We start from the raw sequence: 13230 nt of genomic DNA, 5'->3' as shown, positions 1-13230 counted from the left end.
CTTCCCCCCCACCTCTGTTCCTTTCCAAGTTTTTAATTTCTTTCTTTTAATAGTATCTTAGAATTATATTCTATGATAGGAAAGTGGAAATAAAGTGTTAGGATGTTCAACATTTTGCAAACTAAGAGATTCTTAGCTATATATTTCAATTTTCAGCAGGTCATTGACAAAGGCTTGAACTGCATATTGAGATATGGATACATCTGTAAATCTCTCTATTCTGAATTTTGGTTTATTCTTCTTCTGGGATTTAAGGTATGTAATTTATTCCAATATCTTATTGGTAAGAGCTTAAGCTCCATTGTCTGTTATGCATAGATACTTTAAAGATTAAGTTTATTTAATTTAGGCACAGTTTTTTGTACAAATATTCATAATTCATTATGCAAAGTTGAAAAAATTATTTTTAAAAACATCACATTTTTTAGCCAAAACTCTCAGAAATGCATTCATCTGTTGCATGGAAGATAGCTGGATGGAACCCTGATTGATGAGTGTTGCTTCCTCAAGACAAGGAACATTTCTTGTATCTTCATTCCCTCTACTTCTATAAGGACATTGAATTCAAAGCAACTTGTAATAAATCCTAAAACTTTATAAGACAAACTTAAAATAATTTCTACCACCTACCTTTTTCATTCAACCATAATGTATCTTATAAAAGGGCAGGGGAATAATAGGTTACCAAAACCTCCCAAATTGTACCACCAAAATTTGGGGACAAAATCCTGTGTTTTGTTCACTAATATGGACTTGGTGTTCACCAGCATCAACCAAAATCCTGGACCTTCAGCAGTTTGGCCACCTGGTCCTTGGAATAGGTTCAGCAGGTAACCAGCAGCCAACTGAAAGTAGCCTTTCCCTTGGAATAACCCACCTTTTTCTGGTAAAATAGCATTTGTAATCCAAAAGGTTAAGGGATCGTAGTGTAATTTCCTTCCCAATCTGTCCTCTACCACCCAAATAAAGTACCAATGTTCCATCATCAAACTAAAGAGTTACTTCACATCTCATGGTTCTTGGAGGAGAGTATCTTACTACTTTTGCATTAAGAATGCTGTTTTACCAAAAAAAAAGGGTCATTCCAATGGAAAGACTACCTTCAGTTGGCTGCTAGTTACCCGCTGAACCTATTCCAAGGGTCAGATAGTCAGACTGCTGGAGGCCCTGGATTTTGATTGATGCTAATAAATGTCAAGTCCATATTAGTGGACAAATGTATCTAGCATGTATTACTAAAACCTGGTTCAGCAACTAGTAAAATCACCCTTTCTGAAATCTTGCTCACATTTGAGTTTACATCTGCAAGGTAGGGGAGGTTTGGAGTACTGTGGTGGGCTGTAAATGCCTTTATGTGACATTGGGTAGTACAGACAAGCTAGGTCTATGAATTATTCTCATGTATCACACGATTTATGCAAAACAGACATTTTTTAATCATCCAAATTTCATGGCTGGCTGGTGCTGGAGTCCTCCAAGCTTCTATTGCTAGGGAATTTAAGTTACCATGTTGTGGAACTTCTGTGCTAGGTTTCTAGGATAATCTGGACATTCATGGCAATCATAGTCTTGAACTAGTTTATCTTAAGCGAATGCACTGGACATGTATTTGGCATTATTCCAGATCTAGTCTTTATTAGAGCATCTATTATGTAAAGATAGAGGATATTATGAAGAATCCATTGCTGTATTCAAATCACTCACTGGTTTGTCTGAGACAAATAGTTGCCTGGAATCCATACTGGTTGGGAGGTTCTATTAAATCCCCAGACCCTTTAGGGTCCTGATAGGCATTTGGAGAGTTTTTCTGCTAATTGCAGTCAGTTCTATCAAATACCTAGTTAATCTCTGTAACTGTAAGATGAAAACACTCCTGGGTGGCTTCTCTTCTTCCACAAGTCTGGAGGGGATTCTGGGATCAACAAGGAGCACTGGGAAATAAAAGGGATGAAGAGATTAGAGCATTGATGGAGAAAGATTAGAAGTAAACTTGATCAAACTTGCCTATCTGGAGCCAATGAAGGCAGAGATGCATTTTTACTCCATCCTTATAGCAACTTTCTTTTTGAGGGGACTGATATTTAGCAAGATCTGCCCACAGGCTCTTATGAAAATTCGGTCAATATTTTGTCACAACATGGCTCAAATTTACATAAGTCTTGGCTCTGTATGGGTAGTTTGTATGAACTAGAAAGAAGTAGAATCTTGCAAAGTGATCTAGAAGTCATTCCGTGTGGCAGACTTCAGTGAAAAGGATAGGGTGTTGGGCAGCATCAGCTCCGTCAGAGGTGAGCTGGATGCCTATCCCTCCTAATATTATTCAGGGGTGAATACTAGACAGTGACGTGCGGTAAGGTTCACGGCCGGTGAGGCAAGCGGGCAAAAGCCGCCCTATGTCTGCCAGCGCCAGCCGCCCCCAAAGCCCTGACATGTCCTGCTCTATGGCGCAGCTTTCCGAAAGCCGCCCCCAATGCTTCCTGCTCTATGGCCACTGCGTCCGCCATATAGCGGGACGACAGCCATACAGCAGGACACATCAGGGGCGGCTTTCTGAAAGCCATGCCGGGGCTTTTGCGCGGCTTTCTGAAAGCCGCCCCCGAAGCCCCGACGCGTCCCGCTCTATGGTGCGGCTTTCCAAAAGCCGCCCCCGAAGCCCCAACACGTCCTGCTCCATGGCCATCATCCCGCTCTAGAGCGGGATGCATCAGGGCTTCGGGGGTGGCTTTTGGAAAGCCCCCCGAAGCCCCGGTGCGGCTTTCCGAAAGTCCCGGTGAAGCCCCGGCGCCAGCCTGGTGGTTTTCTACCAGACTCCCATCTACGAGCCGACGCCGATCCACCTGGCCTTCTCACACCCCTTGGCTGCTGCAACTGTCCCATGGCGTCAATCCACAGCCCCGGGCTGAACCGGAACCGGGACACCCAAGCTGCTGGCGGCGGCGGCCACCTGAGCGGCCATGATTTCCCCCCTCCCCACCCAGCCCATTCCTCCCCCGGCGTGGCGAGCTCTAGCGGGCTGGACGCGGGTGCGAGGGGCCTGGCAAAAGAAAGCAAGCGCCAGCCCGCCAGCAGAGGCGGGTAAAAGATCCGCCTCTGCTGCGGGCTGCCCCTCTCTTCTCAAACAAGCTGCCCTCTCTGCCTCTCCCCCTTTCCTCTCTTCTCAAACAAACTCTCTCTCAAATTGAGTTTGAGTGAAGAAACACACACACACTCACACACATTATTTACAATAAAAAAATTACTTACAAATTACAATAATTTTGAATTCCTCCCCCCTCACTCCGATCCACGTACCTTTTCCAGCTGTGTCACAGAGGATTTCAACTCTGCTCATCTGCCATGATGAAAATGTAAAAATGTAAAAAGAAAAAGGCCAGAGCTGCTGAAGCCAGGCTGGGTTAGCTGCTGCCAGAGTCCCCAATGGATGACTCTGCTTAACTGTTTAAAAAAAGCCTCTAAAAAAGTGCCCTCTGCAGGAGGAGGTGAGGGAACCAGGTGCCTCCTCTGCATAAGGAATTTTTCGCCTTTTAACCCTTGCTTAACTCTGCTCAAGTGATCATAAAGCTAGAGTAAAGGAGGCACGTAGTTCTCTCGCCTCCTCCTGCAGTTAAGCACTAAGCAGTCATCCACTGTGACTCTGGCAGCAACTACCTCAGCCTTTTTCCTTTTAATTTTTTTTTATTTTCATGATGACAGTGGTGAGGCCCTGCCTCCCCTGCCTGCACGTCCCTGATATTAGACTATGGCTATTATTCCAACATAGCATTTTCATTTTGCATCAAGTGAGCAGCAAGGATATTTTATGAAATTTTATCAATACATGATTAGATTAACAGAATAGAAGTCTAGACTTAACTCATATTTGAACCTACTAAAACAATTTTCTTGTTATTTTTCAGGGAATCCTACTGATGTATGGAATTTATCTTGCGGGTCTAACAGATAATCTCAGTTGCCCGCCAATTAACCAGTCCCTGACACTCATAAGTGCGGTAGCCATTATTTTCCTCTTTATTGGAATTATGCTGGTGGTCAATAATTTTTTCTACTTGTGGCACAATCTGGTGTATGGATTAACTTCAGGAGGAATCTTTGTCTGTATGACTGCAATAAATTGTTTGATCTTTATCCCACAGGTAAGAAAGCAGATGAGTGGTATTGCAAATTACTTTTCCCCAGAGTCTTGCATATAAATGGAATTCCTGACATAAAGTGAATATACAAATTAATGGTTAATTTTATATCCTCGGCTCATAATAAATGTATTCTGCTTCCTGTAAGCTCATGACAGGACTCTCCTCATACTGGGACTTGCAAATATATTTTTCTTAGCTGTGCTGAACAGTGATTCAAGGACTTATGTAGTTGGGTGCCATACCACATATCCTACTTTAGCACTACATAGATAGTAGTAGAATTGTAAAATGATAAGAGGAATAATTTAAAAAACCTCATAGTATACACTTCTTTAATTTTAATGTTAGAATGTCATTAAAATGTATTTAAAAATTGAAATATAGGAGAAATGCATCAATTAGTTTAAATCTAGTTCTTGTTCCTTTATATAATTGTACCCATTTTTGAAGCATGATTTCTCCAAAGGTGAAGTATCTCTTTTAGTCTGAAGAAATGCAAGTATAATTTAAATGAGGAGGACACACTTTCCTCACACACTTTCCCTCTTGTGAGCAACTGTCCTTGACTTGTAAGATCAGCATAGACAACAGAGAGAGAGAGAAATAACATGCCAATTGAATTGGACTGTGGACTCATGAGGCAGTATCCTCCTTTTGTTCAGGCACCACAGGTCAGCCAGGAGATCAATGGTAAAAATCTAGAGTTTTGCTAATAATAAAAAATCATTTAAAACCTGAAATCTGTCCTATGAAATTCAACAGTCATGGTTTTACAACACAGCAGTCTGTGCCTCCTTATAACATCAGAATTCCTTGAATGCTACTTGTGAGTGCTAATTGTTGACCTTTATAAAATGTGACATTACTTGCTTAAGAGCAACTAAATTGCACTGAGCTTTGGCAGCAAAGAAGTTCAATTCCAAGTCACTGTCCGATAACCTCATGGAAACCGTGGGCTCCTCAGTTGATTTTAGTATAAAAGTTCATATATTTTAGTGTGGCCTATTTATTTGAATATGTCTTAAATATTTGGCTTTATCTCCCGTTGTCTGTAAAATGCAATAAAATTTGAGAGATAGGTTGTTGTTTAATAGGGATGAATTCTCAGGTATTTGTAAGAGTTTATTTCATATATGTGATTCAAACATTTTGTACACTACTGTGAAACATTTTGATGCTATAGCTGCCAAGTGACCTGCTCCATTGCTTTGTTGCCTTCTTTCTTTAAATAATGAAAAGGCCTGCAGTAAAATACTTTGTCCCAGAAAAGAGTGTCTGTGTGTGTGTGTTTGTGTGTGTGTGTGTGAAGGAGGGAGGGAGAGAAACAGCGACGTGGACAAAGGAAATGAACCTGGCCTTCCAAATGAAAAGTGTGCATGTGTACAAGGGAGTGAGATCTTTACCTATAGGGACAAAACGACTCAGCAGTTTCAAGAATCCTCCCTTTACTCTATAGCTTTCACTTTTTGTCTACTGTACTCTTTCTTATCTTGATTTTTACTTCTGATTTGGTTGAGCTCTAATTCTATTGTAATGTTCAGCAGATCAGACAGTGGAAGACTTTTGAAAAACAAGAAATTGATACCAGCAACATGGCCAAATATTTTACAGGTTCCAACAAAAATTTCCACTCTACAATGTATAGTGATGAAGAGATATACCAGCTGCTTGGGGAAAAAAATACCATGATACAGCAGCTTGCAGAGGTAGGAAATATTTACATAATTAGTAAAAAGAATGAAAATACAGCATCTCATCACTGTGCAACCATTCTCACATGCTATATGAACATAATTATAATATAGAATAAAAACTGAGCTCCAGATCTGAAAATAAAATAGGACAAAAACAAGAGAAAGGATTAAACTGATTTAAAAGGTAAAGGTTTCCCTGTCAGTCATGTCAGACTCTAGGGCATGATGCTCATCTCCGTTTCTTGGCTGAGGAAGCCAACGTTGTCTGAAGACCATCTCCGTGGTCATGTGGCCCACATGGCTATTTATCAAAGGCGCAGGGAACACTGTTACCTTCTCACTGAAGTGGTACCAATTTACTTGCATTTGCATGGTTTAGAACTGCTAAGTGGGCAAGTAACAGGAGTGATAAATACAGCAGACTTGGGTGGGGGGCGACTTTTATAGCCCATGGTATTTTTTCCATGCCAGACATTTTAGAATGGTCAGAAAAATGTACAGGTGATGAGGAATCTATATTAAAAAACCTCTTTGCTATCTAGACACTTGCAACATCATAAATCATAAAAGAACATGCTCATCTCAAAGAGGATAGAGATACAAATTGTTGAATAAAAAATTGTGCGAGAAGGCAGCTGCTGTGCATACCAATCTGTGGAGATAGACTATATTCATATTTCTCAATACTTATTTAGTGAAGGATAATTTGAGAAGTTAGTCTTTTATAGGATTTTTCAATGCATACCGAAAAAATAGTTCATTGATTGTCATTCCAGTAGTATATGAGGAATTCAGCAAATACTCTACCTTCATGGATTTTTGCTCCCGTGATGCTGGATCATATCTTGGTACTCCACCATTTAGTACAAAATGAAACATATAAAAAAAAAATCCTCTCTTTTTGTGGCATTCCTGGATTTTAAACAGGCCTTTGATTCAATATCCAGGATCACCCTCTGGGAGAAATTAAAATGCACCACTATCGATAAATGCCGCCTCTTCTTCTTACAAAAATTGTGTGCCAATTCCACCCTGAAAGTGAGGTGCAATCCCCAAGGGAGTTTAACCGGCTCAGTAAAGGTACAAAATGGGGCACGGCAGGGATGCATTCTGTCCCCCTCCCTCTTCAACTTCTATATTAATCCCCTGATTGATCTCTTACAGAACCCTGATTTCCATCCTCCTAACCTAGCACAATGCAAAGTGCCAATTCTTTTATATGCTGATGATGCCACTATCATTTCACAAACCCCCATAGGACTGAAGAGAGCAATTAGGGCAACACTCGGCTATTGCAGGCAAAACAAGCTGGTCCTTAACTTCGATAAATCAAAAATTTTAGTTTTTGCTAAAAGACCAAGCCAATACTCCTGGCAAATAGAAGGATATAGTTTGGAACAGGTTAGAACATTTAGATACTTTGGTGTGGTTTTCCACTCGCTAGGAACATGGAAGGCACACCTGGATCATACATTGCAAGTAGCCATTAGGTCATCAAATGCAATCAAACATATCTTTTATACAAGTGGAGGTCAGTTAGTACCTGCTGCCTTAAAACTTTTTGAGGCCAAAACATTGGCACAAATTCTTTACAGGGCACAATCAGAAATCTTGCAAAGAGAGACTCGCTAGAAACCATACAAACTAAATTCCTGCAAGCCATCTTAGCTGCACCCAAAGGAACTCCAAATGCCCAGTTAAGAATTGAGACAGGCATGCCTCAAATTCAGGTAAGAGCCTGGAAGATGATGATCATTTATTGGCTTAAAATGCATTTCTTTCCAGAGGGACTGTCCCCACTAGTGTTGACTGACAATTTCCCATCCCCCTGGAAAAAGGCAATTGATCACAAGCTGGGCTCTTACGGGCTCTCACCATTATTCTTAATATCCCTAGACTTTGAGCAAGCAAAGCAAGTAGTAATTAATAGAATGAGGGACATGGAGTTCCAAGAAGAACTAAATAGGTTGCCTCTCCACAGTAGGGACAGAATTAAACAGGGTGTGTGGGAATCGGCAAGATATTTAAATGACCTGATCTCCCCAAAACAAAGAATAGCTTTCTTCAGAGCCAGATTTAACATTCTTCCTTCAGCACTCCTCCAGGGCAGGTATAAGAGAACACCTATAACAGAACGCGTTTGTATATGTGGTAAAGGAGAAGTGGAAGATAATTCACATGTTCTATTACACTGCGAGCTATACAGGGCTTGTAGGTCTGCACATATTCTCCCCTTATTAGAGAGATTGCCAGGGAGGGCAGACCATTTTTATTTAGGCTTTCTCCTCCAGGACACTAACCCGCTTACCACGTATGCAGTGGCAAAGTTCTGTGCTGCTGCAATGTCCATAAGAAAAAAATTGGCTACAGAAGTATAGTACCATCTTGTATCAATTATCTGGACATACCTTTAACAATCTTTGGACCATTATGTTATTATCCACTTTTAATGTCAATGCTTTTTAATTATATTTTAATGTTAGTATTTTTTAACATAGTATAAAAACTAATGTGTATTGCTGGTCTTTGACCATAATAAAGATTTTACTTACTTGCTCCCATGATGGAAATGGTTTAAATATAGCCACTTCTCTGGCAGATGTGGCATATAATCAACTCATTGAAAATTTTACCAACTATCTTCACTTAGCAAACAAGATAGAAAATCCTTGGAAATAAAGGAAGCAGCAAGGTACTTTTTACAGCAACATTTCCAAGAATAGAGCCCTAGGTAAAATAGATAGTTCTCCTGAGCAACTAGAACCAATCTTAGAATATGCTTTTTGGCTTCGTTTGGTTGCAACATATCAGAAGAACACATTATCTATGGAGATTCTGAATCTTCCAGGTCATCATTGTCCCAAAGATGCTTTTTCAAAAGGCAACTGGACTTTTATTTTTCCTTGAAGATCTTTTGCTTCTCATCCAAGAAGCTTCATCAGTTTCAATTCTGAACCGAAGGAGCGTCTTGGATGAGAAGCGAAATGTTTTCAAGGAAAAACAAAGTCCAGTTGCCTTTAAAAAAACACCTTTGGGACAATTGAGTAGATAAGTCTTTGAATACATAATCAACGCTTATGTCATTTTAATCAAGCAAATTTAAGTGGCTTATGAAATAAATGAAGCACTTCATAAAGAAGAATCATAGCCCCACATATTAAGTGGAGATTTTAGCATTTGATTTGTCGTTTAGTCCATTTTATGGCATTTCAGATTAGGTTCAGATGAAAAGAATACATTCTCCTGTATATTCCAAATATTTGAAGACGGATGTTAAAATGCAAAATGAGCAAGTGCCGTGGTACCTTGGTACTCAACTGCTTTGAAACTCATCAAATTTGGTATTCAATACATTTTGACGGAATATTTTGTCCTAATAATTATTTGTTTGGTATTCAACGCATAAGTTACAACTTGTTGATGTCAGCTGCCTTGTGACTCACTATATTATTACTTATGGGAAAAAATGTTTAGTACTCATTTTTGGTACTACTCCTGCCTCCCAGAACCAAGGTACCACTGTATCTTGTGTATAGTTGCATTTCATTAACAAAATAGTGCACACAAGGTTAGTGCTTTGTTTGTCAAAGGCCTTTAATATAAGATTGATAAGCAATATTCTGTTTTTCTCATCCTGTGTTTCTTGTTTGTTACATTTATATACATACATTTATTGTGTATCATTATTAGCCAACATGATAATTTTTGTTGAAGTATAACATTTATTATTTATGCTGGCTCATTCTTTTGCATAGCAGGCCTGTCTTAATTTTTCGAAACATTCATTTTATGTGAACTATAATTGTGTTTTGGTGCATTTAAATCAAAATATTTATCATAGTTTATTTAAAACAGAAAGATACAGCAATTGCAAATCTTCAAGAGCAAATGAACAGAGTTAAGGAGAAGTTGATGAAACTGGTGGCTATAGAGGATAACCACAGTGTTGCTGGTTCTCCATTACTTTCAACCTCCTTTTTATTGCCTTCTCACTCGACAGCTAATTTTTCTTCAATGGCAACAGAAAATCTACCCTTTTCACTTAGCCAGGAGCTGAAACCATGGCAGAATTCTAAGCTCTCAAATTCACAATATGTAGCAGGATTAGTTACTGAAAAAAGGTCTATGGATGACTCAGAACATACAGATCAAGATAACATATCATTAGACATTACTGCTAAGCGCAAACTAGTGAATAAGAAGCATTCAGGTGCTAAGTATAATGAAGAGCATTGGTTTTCCCAATCCAGCACTTTAGATACTAGAGAGAGGCTACATGAACACAGTTTCAGCACATTGAGCAAAGGAGCAAGGCAACCACATTTTTCAGCACTGAAGCAAAAGCAAAGCCCCGAAGTAAGTTCTGCGAGCAAAACAAAATTTCAAGAAAACTTGCAGGATCTGAGTGTGAATCACATTACTACAATGCAGCCATCTTCCAGGGGACCCAAGTACAATTATGAAAGGAGAATGAGGTTGCAACCAAAGGAGATTCAGAAGAAAGTCCCCTTCAACTTTTCTGGTTCCATGGCCTCCAGTATTCAGTGTGGTGTGAATAAATCAGCCAACAGAATGCAAAGAATGAGCAGATTAATAGAATATCCTTGGTTAGCACCAAGAAGCACCATGGATGGAGATTATTTGCATCAGCCTCCACCTTTGCAATCATTGGTGCTCAAGAACCCACTTGAAACTAAGCCTGACAGTGGGTTTCAATCATTGTACAATCAAGGCTCTGGCTTGCTGCTAGACAATCATCCGGTAGGGAACTGTGCATCTACATTTTATCCCACAAACTTGAGGAATGTTCATTATCCGCAGAAAGATTTTCTGACAAGAGCTATTCCAGGCCTGCCTCCCTTCCAGCATTTTTACTTTGATTCTGGCAGCAGTTCTTCCGAGGAGAGAACCTATTGCCATCAAACACAGGCTTGTGAAGTTTGTCATTGCAGTCTCTCTTCTTCTTCTAGTGACAGCTGCATGATTGACACAGATCCTGAATATAGTATGTTAGATTATACAAAACTTTACAGCAAAACTAAACAAATTGTGAATTTCAATGAAGATTTGGAATCCACTTACGTATAAAAATAAAATTTGAATTTACCATACATTTCTGTTTTTGGAGTAAATGAGAATATCCTCAAAAGCATGGCTTCTCGTGTAAATTGCTTGAGCCTATAAAAATTAGTCACATAGAAGCTCAGTTAACATCTAAAGAATAATACCAATTTCAATTGATTTGTTAGACCTCTTCTAAAAAGTCCAGTATCCATCTAGCCACTCATTCGTTTATTGCTTTTTTGTAACACTTGTGCAAAAGGAAGAAAAGATGTTAATTACCAGAAATCAGCATGGTTTATCAAGAACTCTTTCCTGACTAGTTAAGAGACAAGTATCAAATGAGTGTCCATAAGGAATATTTCTAGATCTACTTTTCAGTCTTTTGATTAAAGATTTGGATGAAGGGGCAGTATTATTATTAAAGTTGCAGATACAAAATTGAAAGGGAGAATCAGTACCATGGAAGACTGAAATACAATTCAATATTACCAGATTTGAGAAATACATTGAAAGCATCAAAATGAAATTTAACACAGGGAAGTGCAGTGTTCCTTACTTAGGAAACAAAAATTTACGGACAGGTAAGGAATATATAGTTTCATTGTGAAAAGTATCTTGGAGTAGTAATGTCTTGTAAGCTGAAGATGAATCATCAGTGTGATATGGCTATATAAAATAATTACAGGCTGAAGTCTATATTTAGCACTATGGAAGACTGATATGGAGATAGTGACGTGGTCCCTTTTTTCTCTACACACGTATAACATATCTATGTAGAAGGGATTACTCAGCCAGTTGAGACCATTTCTTTGTCATTATTTTTTACTTAGCAAGCTTTCCAAATTGCGTTACAGAATTATAAATTCTCTTACATTTTTAGCTGTGTTGCTACTCGAACAATTGATAGTAAGAGTTCTCTAATCTCACATCTGCATAACGGGAAATAATGATGCATCTACATATATGTTTGGCAAAAAATTAGTTATGTGGGTACACAAGTTAATTGGGATACATAATCACACTATCTCTAGGTGTTCTCTGCTAGGAATCCTGTATCCTTGGCAATGGGTCAACTATATGAATGATGACCAATGAGGTCAAAAGCCCCCAGAAGCTGAATCTTGGCCTAGCCCTAATGACCGAGAAAGAAAAGAATTGTGCATCTGCTAGCTCAAGGGAGTCCATCCTCTGCTGTTTCTTTGGAGTTTCCGCCAAGCTGAAGGAACATGGATTGATATATTCATTAGATTTTTTAAAATTATTTTTTATTACATAATTCAAGGCAGCAAACATTCTATTTTCCTCACAACAATCTTGTGACATAGATTGAGCTGAGGAAGAGCGACTGATGCAGTCACCCAGCTGACTTTTCATATTAAGGTGGGATTAGAATTTAAGTATTCTGGTTGCTACATTAGCACCTTAACTACTACATTTCCTTCATAATTGTATTGTTTATTTTTGTGTTTAACAAAAATAAACTATCCATTTGATAGAAAATTTCTTTTGTTTAAAGGCAGTTTTTGCATCTCAGAAATACAAATTGCTTGACTATGAACTAGTAGATGATTTTCTCAATGGGAAATGCTCCAGTCATATGAAAAGCTTTTACAGAATCAGTACTGCCACTAAAAGGTTTTAAAATCAGGTGAAACTCACTTAACCAACTTACTTAACAATAGAAATTCTGATCCCCATTTTAATTATAAGTTGAGAATTACCTGCATGTGAAAAAAATGCATGTGAAGAATTAAGCCTAGTACCGTTATTTAAAAATTACCTGAGATAAACTAAATTCAAATCTAACTATGTTAACAGTGCTAAATTTATTTCCTTCAAAATGAGATCTGTGCATGGAAGGTTACACTCTTATCTTCCAAGTTTCCTTGCACCACTTTTTATACTTATAAATCTATTGTCCACTGGGCCAATACAGCAGGAGCATTTTCTTTATCCAAAAGTATTACTTAATGTTTTCTATAACATTCAGAGTTGGTTGAACTGATATTCTCAGAGCTTCCGTCATTTCCATTCACAGGTTCTCATTTGATTCAGTCACTCTCCCACAGTGTATCATCTAACAGCATGGTTTAAGAAATCAAGTCTATTTACATAGTCTGAATTTGCAGAATTTTCTTTTCTTTCTTCCTTGGACTGGAAAAATGGGTGAAAAAGCTACTAAGGCCTTCAGAGTTCTGAAATTCTTTCTTCAAAGTTGAAGACAGACAGACTATGGTAATAGGGTTGGGATGTTCTTTGCAATGTCATTATTCCTTCCTAAATTTAACAGGAAGGGAAATTGTCACTGTACTTGGTAAGCCTTGGAAATAGTTCTATCA

General features: G+C 38.6%; 1 protein-coding gene across 1 annotated transcript in view; it reads left to right on the top strand.

Annotated features, from left to right (window-relative positions):
- The window catches only part of GPR156 (G protein-coupled receptor 156), a 35556-nt gene extending 23041 nt beyond the window's left edge, over nucleotides 1-12515 (top strand). Inside the window, exons 6-9 of the mRNA XM_032213086.1 lie at nucleotides 160-255; nucleotides 3897-4133; nucleotides 5678-5839; nucleotides 9683-12515. Coding sequence (XP_032068977.1) covers nucleotides 160-255; nucleotides 3897-4133; nucleotides 5678-5839; nucleotides 9683-10915 — 1728 coding nt within the window. The 3' untranslated portion in view covers nucleotides 10916-12515. The remainder of the gene's footprint in view (nucleotides 1-159; nucleotides 256-3896; nucleotides 4134-5677; nucleotides 5840-9682) is intronic.
- Nucleotides 12516-13230: the final 715 nt, after the last annotated feature.

This window comes from Thamnophis elegans, chromosome 3 (genome assembly GCF_009769535.1).
Source record: "Thamnophis elegans isolate rThaEle1 chromosome 3, rThaEle1.pri, whole genome shotgun sequence".
Lineage (NCBI taxonomy): Eukaryota > Metazoa > Chordata > Lepidosauria > Squamata > Colubridae > Thamnophis > Thamnophis elegans.
This window is presented reverse-complemented; position numbering and strand designations above follow the sequence as displayed.